The sequence below is a fragment of the Prosopis cineraria genome, unplaced genomic scaffold (genome assembly GCF_029017545.1).
Source record: "Prosopis cineraria cultivar Desert tree isolate PC_DT_omini unplaced genomic scaffold, ASM2901754v1 PC70, whole genome shotgun sequence".
Classification (NCBI taxonomy): Eukaryota; Viridiplantae; Streptophyta; class Magnoliopsida; order Fabales; family Fabaceae; genus Prosopis; species Prosopis cineraria.
Genome location: NW_026555399.1, coordinates 68543 through 83435, shown reverse-complemented (window position 1 = coordinate 83435; position 14893 = coordinate 68543). Strand labels below are relative to the sequence as shown.

Genomic DNA, 14893 nt, shown 5'->3' with positions numbered 1-14893 from the left:
ACTCAAAATATTTTATTCTTGGAAGATGAAACGCTCTGAATACTTGATGATTTAGGAACCTTCGTATCCAGTATACCACAGTAAGCATTCATTAAATTTGCAGGTTACCACAGAAATAGCTTTGAGATCAAGATTAGTGAGGATGGTAAGGAGATTTCCATTAATGGAGAGAAGCCAGTTCAGGAAATTTTGATGATGGGGAGGGTAATGTTGAAGAAAATGTGGAACTGTAGGGTTTAGAAAGGTTTTTAAAATCCCCTGTGGAGTGGTTTTGGATCGAATCAGCGCCAAGTTTGATGAAGATGAATCATTATTGAAAATTGTAATGCCCAAGTTGGTGAAAGGGATTTGCGGGGTTCAGATTGAAGAGGTGAGAAAGGAAGAAGGATTTGGGGAATCAAGCCAGAAAGCTTCTGAAATTGGGGAAAATGAGAGTGTTTTCAAACTGGAAGAAGGATTATCTGACAAGAAACTTGTAGAATCCACCAATGGGAATGTAACTGCTGACACAATCCAAAAGAAATTGAAAGCCCAAGATTTGAAGCAATGAAGAAATCAGACCTAGGCGAAAATGTATGTCATACACCAAAGAACATTGAAGATGCAAGTCCCGAAGTGTTGAAGGTGCCTGTGCTTCAGCCATTGGAGGAAACTGAAAATATTATGCTCGGTGGGCCACCTGGGATCACTGGAGAAGACAAATTTAAAGGAAACCAAAGGGAGAAGTCGAAGAGGTTAAGTTTGAAAATGGAAGCAAAGATGAAGAAAGGGTGCAAACAGAAATTAGTAAGGAAGGACTTGAAGCTAGAGACACTACAATGCAAGGAAGGAAATCTGAAAAAGTTCTTGCTGGAGCTTTCGGACTAGTGAGGAGGACATATTTGAAAGAACACAAATCAAAGAAACTAAGTTGGAATGTGAAAGCAAAGATGAAGAAAGGGTGGGAACAAAAATTAGTGAGAAAGGACATGCCAAAAGGGAGGGAACAGAAGTTAGTAAAGGAGGACTTGAATCAATAGATGCTACGATGGAAGAAAGGGAACCTGAAAAGGTGTTCGCTAGGGCTTTTGGGATTAATGGTGAAGCTATAGATGAAGGGAAACAAAAAAAGAAGAAAGAAATTGAAGACACTAATTCTGACAGTGAAGGAAATTTGAGGAAAAGGTGGAAATTAGGAAGGGAGGACTTGAAGCAAAAGAAAACTATAATGGAAGGAGATGAATCTAGAATGATGCTTGTTGGGGCAACTGGGTTTGATGAGAAAGGGGGAATTGATGAGACTAAACAGAGAGAGTTTGAAGAGGCTAAGTTTGAAACTGAATGCAAGAATGAAGAGAGGGAGGGAAGAGAAACTGGAAAGGAAGAACCTGAAGCAATAGAAACTAGAATGGAAGGAGTGGGACCCGAGAAAGTGATTGGTGGGAAAATTGAGGTTAGCAAAGAAGGCGTAGTCAAAGGCATAACACAGAAAGAAATTGAAGATCAAGATAAGGAAAGATGAAGACATATTTGGAGGAACACAAAAGAGAGAGATTCAAAAAGTTGAGTCTGAAACTGGGGGAGCAAATGAAGAAAGGGTCGGAACAGAAACTAGCAAGGTAGGACTTGAGGCAATGGATACAACAATGGAAGGAGGGGAATCTGAAATGGCGCTTGTCGGGTCAATTAGAGGAAGTGAAGCAGCTAAGTTTGAAATCGAAGAGAAAGATGAAGAATTTGTGGAATAGAAAATAATGAGAAAGGACTTGAAGCGACAGAAAGTAAAATGGAAGGAGGGGAATCCAAAAAGTTGCTTGATGATGGGAAAATTGGAGTCAATGAGGAAGACATAGTTGAAGCGATAGAGCAGAGAGAAATTGATGAAACTAAGTTTGAAATTGAAGATAGAGATAAAGAAAAGGTGGAAGTATTCAAAGGGACACTAGAGAAAGAAATTGAAAAGAATGAGTTTGCAATTGAAGGCAAAGACGAAGAGAGGGTGGCAACAGAAATTACGGAAGAATTTGAAGCAAAAGGTACTGAAATTGAAGAAGGGGTATTAGAAAATTTCTTTCTAGTGCAACCAGGGTTACTGGGAAAGACATAATTGAAGGGACAAAAAAGGGAGAAGATTATGTGCCTAAATTTGAAAATGAAATAGAGATAGATGAAGAAATTAGTAATGATGAATTTGAAGCAAGGAAAACTAAAATAGAAGAGTCTCCGAAGCAGGAACCAAAATTACCAGTTCAATTGGAGGAAAGTGAAGGTACTTTTGAGGGGATAGAAAGCGGTGAAGACAAAAGTGAAGGGGCAAAACAGAAAGAAATTGAGGGACCTAAGTTTCTAGATGTCGAAGAAAATAGCAAGATACCAAAATGTGCAACTTCACAGGGATCAAATCTGGAAGGAATTGAAGAGGCCAAACAAGCCATGGCCAAAGAGGGAGCGAAGAAGCTGAGGGATTTTTGGAGAAAGTTGAAGGAGAAGAACCATTGAAGATTTCTGAGATTGCCAGCAAGGTTATTGGGAATGACAATGCAAGGAACTCTGGAAAAAAGGAAATTGAAGAGTCTGCCAATAGATCCTCTGGAGATGGACCACAAGTGCGAGAGAATATTGTCAGAGACATGTTCGAAGAGTTGGGGACTGATACGGCAAAGTTTCCTGGACAGATTACAGAAACGAAGGCCCGAAGAGAGAAAGAAGTGAAAGTGAAAGAAGATATCATTGTAAAAAGAGAAAGATATGTGAGAGTGAAAGAAGAAATGATTGTAAGCAAATATGATGAAGCAAAAGAGGGTTTTGAGAAAGCCACAACTAGGGACAAAATTCAATTGGAAAATGGACTGCCTGGTGATGACAGAGGATTTGATGAGGAGACTTTAGGGGCTGCAAGGTGGGACAAAACTAAAGCCCTTAAAGAAGGCTGTGTAGAAACTGAACCTTCAGCGGAGAAAGTGAAAGGAGAGAGTAATGACAATGTACAAGGTGAAGTCTTTAGTCCTTCCATGAAAGATAATACAAGGGAGAGAATTGAGAAGGAAACTGAAGATCCCATGGTTGGAACTAAACAAAAGGCTCAACATCATGTACAAGAGCTGCCTATGAAAATAGCAGAATCACTGGATGAGGGTGAAGGACCAAAAGAGACAAAGACAGAAGAAATGAAAGAAGCCAAAAGAAAGAGTGAGGAAACTCAAGTTGTGCAGATAAGGAGTCTGCAGTAGAAGAAAAGATTCGAGAAGCAGAGATTGAAAGGATTGGTAAGATCAAACAATTTGAAACAGCTTTGCAAGAAGTACCTGGGGCAGAAGATCCAAAAGAATTGGGGAAAGGGATGCGTGAAATAGAAAGTATGCTGTCAACATCGGAAGTTAAAGAAATAGACAAAATATGTGAAGAGTGCAAGAGGTCAGAGGCAAGTCTTGAAAGAGAGAAACACAGAAAAACTCAAAATGTTAAGACGACAAGGCTACAAGAGAGAATGCTGTTGAACAGGTTTTAGAATCAATGCAAAAGGTACCTGAGAAAGAGCATCCCAGAAAATCAGAAGTTCAGAAAGTAAAACCTCTTGAAACAAAAGTTGCATATCCAGAACTAAGAAAAAGGGTTGAGACGAAGATGAAGTTGAAGAGCCAAGGTTGAAGGAGTTACCACCCCTAAAAGTAAAAATGCAAGCTTAGAGCCTCTTGAAACAGAAAACAGAAAAAACGATTATGAAGTGGAAATCTCCAAAGACCAAGAAGATTGTGCCAAAAGCAAGAGAAGAAAGAAGAATATGAATTAGGCAAACCACCTGAAGTGAAAAATTCATCAACAACTCGGGAATCTATGGTTGACAAGCAAAAACCTGAAATAGATATTCCAAAGTCTATTACGAGCAGGACACCTTCAGAAGAAAAGGAAATAGAAGCTTCGCAACCAAATGTTCTTCCAGACCACAACTTGGGAGAAAAAGAATACTTCAAAACTCTAACTGAGGATAGAGGTCATTATTTGCTCCAAAAAGAGAAAAGATTAGAAACCAATAAGGTTGCAGAAGAGGAGAAGCTGAGTCAAAAAGATGAAGACGAAACATCGTCTTGCAAAAGGGAAAGAAAAAAGATTGCAGAATTCAAAGATAAGAAGCCTAAAATAAAGAGAAAAGGAAGTGAAAAGATTAATCAAATGAAAGGGGTTGCTGAAGAAATGAAGGAAGCTGTAGCAGACAAAGAGACAGACAAATCACAAGAGATATTGTTACCTCAAACTGCAGAAATTCAAGGCAAAGAGAAAATTTCGGAGGTAAGAGGAGTAGAGCAGGAAAAGAAGAAAAATTCCCTTTCATGCTGATGAAGAATTAGAAGCAGTCATATCTAACAGAGAAGTAGAATCTCCAAAACCTACTGCTGCACAGCCAAAACAATCAAGCATAGAGTTCAGCAGCGATCAAACAAATGATGAGGTTGATGAGTTACAAAGAAAAGAATTGCCATCTCCATCTATAAAAAAATTGAGCAAAGGGCCATCTAAAACATCAAGATCAGGTGTTAAAGAAGATGCTCCAACAATTGAGAATTTTCCACAACTCCAAGAGGGTAAAGAGTCTACTTCTTCCGTAGAAGGCACCAGAGCATCAGAAGATGTAGCGAATGAACTGGACAATCCACTAGCTGAAAAAACTATAGTTGCAAAAGAAGGCAGAATAGATGAATGTCATGATGGCGGACATCTAGAATTTCAAGAACCAGAGAAGCAAGAATCTGAATGGAATTTCAAGAATCAACTAGAAGGAGACCAGACCAAGAAGTTGAGAAAACGCATTCTTCACAGCAAGAAGAAGACCATGACGGACATGCAATTGAAGAAGAAAAAGCTGGCGAAGGAGAGAATGTGGTGCAGCTGGAAATCTCTCGAGAGTCAGAGGATCTAGAAGATATTGAAGTGGAAGCAAGTGGAAAGAGAGTGGAACTGCGTGCTCCTCTGGTTGTTGCAGGATCAGTCTTCATTGTATCTCTCATAATTTTCTTCTTCGGCCATAAAAGAAGTGGAAAAAGGTAGTGTATATTACTTAGAGATATTTTGTTTATCCAATACTAATAATCAACAACTGAAGTTTATATCAAATTTTGCACTCGTGCATGTTGCTTTTAAAGAGTGCAATGTGGGTCACTTCTCTTATATGCTTGGAGATGTTTTTAGAGTACTAGTTCCACTGTTATGGTTGTGAGTGCTGTGACACTTTCCGTAAGTTCAAACTTGGTTATTTCACAATTCATGTGCTTGAATTGTTAATTTTTATCTATTGTTAATTTGTGCTTGAATTTTGATATTAAAATTAGCGTAGCTTATCTTTTATCTTTTTGTAGGTAACTGATTCATGTAGAGAGGTGGAAAGAACGTAAGTAAGCGAAAGTTATCAAAGTTCGGAATGTAATAAATCAGTGAAGGAGAAGGTAATCAATCAAATGAGCCAAGGCTCCTACTGAGTCTTTTTTTTTTTTTTTTTTGGCGAGTTCTGATCTTTGAAAGTGCAATAGCTTTCCCATACATTGTCAATGAGGAGGTCCTGTTCTGTTGACAAACGTACAGGCTCAGATTAACTAGTCTCAGCAGATAAAGATGAAAACAATGGAAATGAATAGAACAGACGATTAGAACTAATGAAGATAAATTCTTTTATTTTTTCCACTTATAAAGTGTGCTGATTTAGTAAGTCTGCATATTGCAATAAGTTCATTTTTGTATTGAAAAGCACGGAACAGGGCATTGTTAGTCTCTGCATATTGCGTATATGGATAGACCTCAATAGAGAACACAACCTAGATTTGGCATTATATTGCGCGTGCTTTAATTCCGGCTTTGTTGGAATGCTCTGATGCATCTTCCATATTTGTGAATTGTGTTAGCTTCATCTCTTTAACCAAAATAATAGAGTAACCGGTTAAAGGACGTTCTTTAATATCTGTGAAGTTTGGAAATGGTGTGAAAACAACTGAGATGCAAGTAAATAGTTGATATTAAATTGGTGAAAACAGTTGTAGTTATTTGTGTAAGTGTGTTAAAAAAAAAAAGTCTCATATTACCCATCTGAGGAGAGCTCTTAGTTTGTATATGCTTAGAAATAAAAAAAGACTAATACATGAGCTTAGAGGAGACATGTGTGTTGTGAGTGAGTCAAAAAGACACTTGAGTTTTTTTTTTAAAACGGATTTATTTTGCAAAATTGTTAAATTAATTGGATAAATTAGTTCATTGGTCGAAAAAAATCTTTACTCAGAAATATGGATCAATTTTTAAAAATTTGAGAGTATGGTAATAAGACACATTATTTACACACTTTCTAGCTTCCATTTGGCACGTTTAGGGTCTTAGAAGTAAGAAAATCGTGTAAAGGTTAAAATTGTACACTATGGGGATATTTTGGTTTAAAAATTAAATTTTTGAAAAAATGTACAAAAAAAATTAGTCCAAATATGTTTGATATTCAGGAGAATGAATATAAATTAAATTTTTAAAATTCAATTTAATTTGGGAGATATCAATTACAAATTAAAAATTAGGATTGTTGACTTAATTAAGATATTTTGCATGTGTTGCACATGTGTGTTTTCATGTGGGGCAACCCTTGAAATACATTTTATTATTTCTCTCCCATCTAAACAATTAATCTTATATGTCAAAATATGAATTATTATGTTACTTGTATTTATTTGATTAAATTTGTTCATTATGTGATATAGGTAATTTATGTGTATTTGAACTTGTATCAATTAGTCAAAGAAGTGCAAGAGAGCATTATGAACAGAAAGTGGCATGCAAATGGTTGAAAGGATGCAGTAGTAGATCAAATTTTGAAGTGCAAAGCATGGGATTATTCATGTTAATATAAGAATTATTACTCAACTAATGAGAATGCGCCACCTAAGGGCATGTGCACAAAGTATGAAATTCTCTAACTTTTTTGATTTTATTTTAGAATTAATTTTGAGAGGCAATCTGATCAAACTAATTATGCACGTCTCATACACTAAAAAATCAAATTCAACACTCAATTCATTTATCATTTTCATTTCATCTTTTATTCTTTTTCTCTCTCGTCCTTAGGGTTCTTCATTTCTCCTCCTTCTCTCTAAAATCTCCCACTCCATCTCCACATCTGACCATTAGATTTTTACAAAACCACCACCATTCTTCTCCTCTTATCATCCTCTACACACTCCTATCATTTGATCTTCCATCTAAAGCCTCAACATCTATTTGAAGTCATGAAGTATTTTGGTCAACTCAAGAACTTAAAGGTGATTTCCATGGTTCTTGAAGGTTAAGTAATTCTTGGTTGCTACAGAGAGAATGAAGGAGGAGGAGCCATGGTTCTATACTTATGTCTTTAGCTAAGGATTAATTTGACCTAACTTATCCATTTTATTTCACTTTGTAATTCTAAATTTAGGTTATATTGTGGTTAGCTTGAACTCTAATTTGAGTATATTATGTTGTAATGGAGAGATGATTTGTTTGAACTTTTCCTAGAATTTGACTCTCTTCTCAATGCTGCCATGTTGATTAATTGCATAATTTTATGGTTTATTAATGTGAATTTGCTTAGAATTAGTCTTACATAATCTTGTGGATTAAACTTTAGCCTTGCTCTTTGTTACATAATCTCATAGTGTTTGAGTGCCTTGAGAGAGAGAGAGAGAGAGAGAGAGAGAGAGAGAGAGAGAGAGAGTCGTGCCTTGGTGAGACACAAAAACACACTAGGAGTCTTCATTTAGGTGATGGTCATCACTTTGATTACTTAATTAGGACTAAGCTTGGGTCATTAGCTAAAGCCAATTAGGTTTAATTGAATTTAGTTGCACTTTGGACTAGTAAGGGCATAATTCTTGGTTAATAACTTAAGTAATAAGGAATTCTCCCTAATTCAAGCTTTAAGAACCAATCCATTCACACTTGATTGTCAAACAATTTATTCTACCCCTAACTTGTTTTCCTTATTTCATTAGTTTAGTGGTCATTTGAACTTTAAACATTTGAACCCATTTTACTCAAACAACTTCCATAATTGAACTAGTGGACACTTCATTAGAAGATGATCTAGGTTGGCCTTTTGCTACATTAGGTTAACTTAGAATTATTTTGAGAGGTGAGCGACCATCCTCATTATATGGCCAGTTCACAATGATATACAAGGATTTTATTATTAATATATAAAGGGTTTATTATTGAAAATTTGAAAAGTTATAGGGATTTATCATTGATATATAATAGTATATGATTAACAAATATAATAAACTGACATAATATACAATATAATAAATATTTTGCTGTTTATTTAGTTTGGTCCTATAATATGGGTTATATCTCCAAAAGTCTCAATTAATTTTGTAAATGTCCTTTTCCCAACCTTCAGTTTTGAGTGTAAATTCATTATCCTCAGATTTATTAATTTGCTTTAACTAGACATTATTGTCAATTAAAGCTTGAAACCAAATTTGCAATTGTCTTCAAATGGCAAACGTTCAAAACGCCAGAATTAATTGTCTTCATTACAATAATGTGTTATTATTTTTGTGAAACTCACAATTAACTTGTACTTTAAGGCTTCATTTAATCTTTGCCTATATATAGCTCACAGTGTATTTGAGGCTCAGCTCTTGGGTTTTTGAGCCCTCTTTTGTATTGTGTTATTTTGTTAGTCTCTGTTGTTTTACGCACCTATTAATTTTGTAAGATGAGTACATTTCTATAAGAGCTGCCATGTGATCGATACAATGTAGCAAAATAGCTTTTAATAATAGTGTCATTGGTATAACCCAGACTTAAAATTTACCTACTAGTTGCCAATAGTTTTCTAAGGATTTTAATATTGATTGGGATTAATGTTTTCTGTTATTGTTAATTGGTTGATCTGAAAATATAACCAGAATAGACACTTATATCTGAACTTGTAATTTCGAAATATAAAAGACTACAGTCCTGTAAAGTTGGTGTGTATATATATATACTCCATCCCCTCCTCTCCTTTTATAAGGCAATGAGCATCATCATCAGAACCAATGAAAAGTTAAACTCATCAACTCTTTTGAAAATTAAAGAAGTTTCTAATTTACCCTCATTTAAACCCATATGATGCGATTTACAAAAAATAATCCAATACTAAATAAGAGTTCTATGAAAAAAGATGTAATAAATATCTCATATGTATTTTATGAAAAAAGAAAAAAGAAAAAGATTTATACGGATACTTGTATTTAGGGGTGAATCAAATCTTAAGACTAGGACTTGCTAACAATTAGAGATATAGGAACGCACATAAATATAAATCTTTTAATTGGAAAGTTTGGCAACATGCTTGGTCTGCATTAATGGTTTCACGACTTTGTCAGCGAGTTTTAGGTCAGGAGGACCCTCCCTATCATTTAAACCCAACTCTTATATATATATATATATAATATATATATAATGCATGATTTTGAATGTGCTGAGAAATAAACTTTGAAGGAGAATAAAATCCATCATTCAGAGATCATATAATAATAATGTGAATACGTGTGTTATATGTTGTTTTCTAGAGTAAAAAACAAATGTTAAAATCAAAACCTTCATAGATAGAAATATACTTAAATCTTAATTATACCTTGAATAGTTTGATAATTATTTTGAAATTATTTTCTCCTGAAATTTGAAACAGGTGCTGGATGCGAGGATAGTTTTCAAACTATCATATCCATTTTAAAGCATTGAACTTTAGAAATAATTGTCGAAGAGAAGAAGCTGTTTTGAAAAACCCATGGTGATTGAATTGTTAGTAAGCAAATGACATGGCATTGAATGATGCATTCAGATGATAAGGGGAAGACATTTATTTCCAGGTAAATGTGTGGCTTAAAATCACGTTTAATTTTGATTCTTCTTGCATTCCTAAATAATAATAATAATAATAATAAGTATTTCAAGTTCTCGTCTCATTGAAACTCAATGATTATTCATTAACATGACAGCTTAGTGGTAGGACAACTGAGTTTGGAAATTAAGGTTTTGTAATTAGTATACCACCTCCTCTTCCGTTCTTCCAAAGTCTGATGATACATTAATAAAAATTAATACTCCCTCTAATTTTTTATTGTTAGAGAAACTATCATTTTTTACTTATATTTTTTTATGAGTAAAAATCACTTATTTTAATAAGCATTTATTATACATTTTTTAAATCACCTCTCATAATTTACATTAATAAAAAATAATTAATGTATACTTATGTTAATTAATACAGGGTATTTTAGTCCAATTATTTATTTTCAATAATTATTATAATTAACCAATTTTTAAAATTGTGATATAGTTTTTCTTTTTATCTATAGATAGAATGGAGGGACAATTGAGGATAGAATTTAGATTTGACCAAATCCATATATTTTTAATTATTCAAACAATGAATTTGGCTCAAATTCAAATCCAAATTCAAATTCATATATATCTAAACATTGTATAAGTTGAACTTTACATAGTAATAATTTTTAAATTTTACTTCTAACAATATCATAATTAATATTATGGTGATAGGATAAATCATATGGTGCAATTCACAAAGAATTTCTTAGTGATTTCAATCTCATTAATAAAAGAAATATACAGGAATTCTTTGAAATAAAATGTTGTTCACTTAATTGAAAGGATTTGCAGAAATATTTGCAACGAATGTACAATTTTTAAGGTAAAGGTAAAAAATTATTTAATTACTTAAAATTATCATACCACATTTTATATTTAGAAACAAAATAAAATTTTTAAAAATATTTTATATATTGAGAGAGGGGGGGGGAGTATTTCTGATTTCTCAGGTCAGGCCATAAGTTCAAAGTTGCTTAATGCCACAAATTTCAGAAATTCGAAGACAGTGACATTTCAGTACGAGTGCTATAATTTCAGAAATTCATTGTATCATGGAAATACTCGAGTATGAGAGTTTTTTTTTTGGCCAAAAGTATGAGAGATTTGAGTTGACCCGGCCATATCTTTTAAAATTAGATTATTTCTTTCAATCAAAATGTAACTCACTTTAAAAAAAAAATCAGTTTATATTTATCAGATTAAACTAATAGGTAAAGAATTTGACCCAAAAAATAAAAACTAATAGGTAAAGAAAAATTTGGAGAAGTAATTTTGAAGAACTCAACGATGATGATGATAACAGAGCCTGCAAGTGCAAGCCATTACGTGAGTATTAAAATGGGAAAAGCAGTCAAAAGCCATAAATGTTAAAGTTAAACCAAAAGGGGAGATTCCGATAATGTTATTTAAAAAAAAGATAAAGAAAAGGATTATACAGAAGACATTGACATGTGATCAGGAAAATTATCCTTGACCAGTATCCAACTGCATTATCACGAGTTGAAAAATGTTCAACTATGGATGGCAATGTATAATGTATCGTACCGAGTCAAAGTCAGACCACTCTCATGACTTGACCACAAACTCCAAAAGATTCGCTAACTAATAATCTTGAGCTTTAATCAACCAAATCTTTTCTCCTTTGCTTATACGGCCCAAAATCAGAAACCTTGTTATGCATATTTTACAGTTTAGGATTATAAATTAAGATTATCAATATAAAATATAAAACATTTTATTATTTACCCAAGTGATCAAGTTTGTTAGTCGTTCCTCATCTTTTAGATAATACACCAGAAACCAAAGTCTTTTAATTCTACAATTACTTTTAAGAGTTGAAAAGATAAAAATAAATTAACTGAATCATCATTATATAGTAACTAGTGTGAGTCAACTGAGTTACACAAATTCTGATAACTGAGTCATATCATTCATAACCTCCTGCTCTTCTTGATAAAGTTTGCATATGATAGAGATTAGTAAGAAAGGAGGAGAAAATTATGCCAAAAGTAAAAGTTAAAAAGATAAAGAACAAGTTTAACTAAATCAATTTACAACAAATATAAGATTATATGGCAGCAAACACAGAATCTCAGTGGAAGTGGAAGATACGTGATTTTAAAACAAAAATCAGCTCTTCCAACACAATGATGAGTGCGTGTTTGTGCGCCTGCGCACCAAAAATTCACCAACAAAATCAGCTGCAATGAGCGATGCATTATCAATTTGCCCAGAAATTATGTTATACAATGGCAACATCAGAGAGAAAAAAGCATATAGATCACAGAGGACTATCTTCTTCACATGCCCTAAACTTCTCTACATCACCTGCTTCTTCATTCGCAGATTATTCAGCAAAATTTGGTCTGCCGAGAGAGTCAAGTCCCTCAGTCCTGCTTCGCACAATTCTATGAAACACTTCTCTCACTTGTCGCTCCAATGGGTCTAATCCATTTTTAAGAGCTTCACAGACCTCTGAAACCTCCTTCACTCTCTGCCTAATCTCTTCTTCTTTCTTCTGCGTTAATGGAAATTGGACAGAATCAGACAGTTCATTCATGACTCTCGCACATTTCTCAATCTGATGAATCTCCTTCAGTAACCCACAAGCATTTTTCCTCTCCCTCTTCTTCGACCCCTCCAGGATCCTCTCATGAAGGAACAACATAGGTGCTGCCCATGAGAAATGCCGTGGAACGCTGAAATGAACTTGAAGCCCACGATCCTGACACGGAATTGCAGCCACGAGAGCCCACATCACAAAGAGCAGAACGGCATTCATGGTGTATACAGGCTGTGCCAGGCCATAGGAGGCAACGAGATCATTCGCTTTGGGAGGGCTAAGGTTGTTCCCAATTGCTTGAAGCTGCCTCGCGGCCGACCAAGTACGAGAAACGCTCCATGAAAGTGATCGAAAATGATGATTATGAGAATGAAAATGATGATTGTCTCTGCTTCGACCAAAGGATCGGTTTCGATGTGCAAGAGACGAGCCGGTATTGGAATTAGAATCCTTATCGTCAAGCATTCCGATTGCTAAATCAATGAGCGCTTTCTTGGCACGGCGAAATTGAGCTTCTCCGACGGTTCTTTCACGGTCCAGTGCACAAACCACGATCTCAAGAAGCCTCTGCCACTGACGAATCTGCTCAATCCCATCGCGAATTGCATTACACACATCCAAAGCCTTCACGCTCCGTTCGAAGTAATCGGACACCATCCGATCCACCGGCGATTTGAACACCTGACCTCCGTGGCTTTGCAGAACCATTCTGAAGTTTTCGTGGCAACAAAGGAAGGAATCAAGAAGCTTCAAGACCCACGATAGGGAAAGCAAATCGTCCTGGCTTGCAGAAGCGAGGCCGTTAAATAGCTCGGTAACCAGTCTCTGAAACAACTCGAGATCGTGGTCCAAGCCGCCGTTTTGGTCGGTCGGCGTCGTAGACACTTCCATGGAGTGAACCTGATGATCACGCCGGAGACTCAGTAGCGAACGTCCAATATGAGTGAACGACAACGTAGAAGACGAGTTTTGACAGTCCGTTGCGGGCATTCTCACATATATCCTCAGTTGCTTCAAGACCAATCACACCTTTAGGAGCTGAATTTCAAAACCGAATCCCCAGAAAGCCGAAATTTTCCCCAGATTTGAAAACCCAGAAAATGAAATTCAAGAATCAACCGCAGAATTGTCCCGGCTAAACCCAGAGAGTGAAGATGAAGTTGAATGAAATCGGAGACAAGGAAAAATTGAGGAGTAGAGTGAGGATTGAAGTCGGGTTGGGATACAACTGAAGGAATGGGTGTGGAGTGAGAGATGGGAACCCTAGGAGGAAGGAGAGGGCTTATAAGGGGCGCAAATGGACCGCGTAATAGAGGAAGCTGGGAAGGCGGGAGGGCTAAAAGAGTAAAACCACAATGAACGTGAAATGGGAAAGGCGCATTTCCGTAATTAGAATTAATTAACAATTTAACCTTTGCAATTACTACTAAACAATCGAGGCTCTTGTCCTCCTAAACTTAACCGCGCACCTTACGCGATTCCAACACGCCGGCAAGGACATAGGTTCCGCATTAACATGTACGGCCACATTCAAGTTTTGTAACTACTGTGAAAGTACTTTTCGTTTTACATATCAAAAGTCACAGTAATTCTTTTACTTCTAATCAGGATTGATATTCTTTTACTTCTAAGTTCTAACCACGGAATATCATTACATGAGTAAATAATCATTGCATAGATCATTCTACTACTATAATCGAACGTATTATATCATTTGTTACGTAGATGACGTGGTGCATCCCATGCATGTCAGAGTTTTTGATTGGGCAAAAATCATCCAGGAGAAAGTGTAATTTTAAAACAATGCCCGAGACTCAAAAGAGTAGAGTGAAATGAAAACATTTATTCCACCTTGAGCCCTTACAGCACGTGATGTGCCATGCCGGGACGTTTGACTGGGCAGGACTAAGTATTTCTATTGTTTGTGGGGTCAGAAAAGCTGACATGGAAGGATGTACCGAGTCTTCGTTGGCGCGTAAGAGACAGACAGAACCACGGAGGGACTCGGTCTGTTTCATACAATTCCAGGGCCTCTAGAACGAGTGGCGAGTGACGTCAGATGCCCATCAGTCCGATTGACGAAAATACCCTTGCGGAAAGAGGATAAAAGCCCAGGTTGACGAGGTATTACAACTTCAATTTTTTTTTTTTCTGGTTTTTTAAATATTATCTCACAGAACCTCTTATTGAAGTCGTGGACCGCTTCATAGAAGGTTTTTTTATTTTTATTTTTGATGTGACACTTGACGCTTGTAATGTGTGAAAAACCTAAACAAAATATTCAATGAATCACCGAATCTATACCACTTTATGCTGAATTAATAAAATAGTTTTTATGTCATTATCTTACTTTTTTTTTTTGTTGGGGACCATATTCTCCTGTTCTGGAGGTGCCAAAAATAATATTATTTGGTAAGATTAAGAAAAATCTAATGAACAAGCACACGAACTTGCGGTGCAAGATATAGATTT

The 14893-nt window shown here is 35.5% G+C and overlaps 1 protein-coding gene across 1 annotated transcript; it reads right to left on the bottom strand.

Moving 5' to 3' along the window:
• Positions 1-11874: 11874 nt before the first annotated feature.
• Positions 11875-13681, bottom strand: LOC129295222 (protein ROH1-like). Its single transcript, XM_054933712.1, has one exon. The coding sequence runs from the start codon at positions 13409-13411 to the stop codon at positions 12206-12208; it is 1206 nt and encodes a 401-aa protein (XP_054789687.1). The 5' UTR covers positions 13412-13681; the 3' UTR covers positions 11875-12205.
• Between the last annotated feature and the right edge of the window lie 1212 nt (positions 13682-14893).

Excerpts from the sequence above, each read along its gene's own strand:
- LOC129295222 (XM_054933712.1), bottom strand. The coding sequence starts at position 13,411 with ATGCCCGCAACGGACTGTCAAAACTCGTCTTCTACGTTGTCGTTCACT.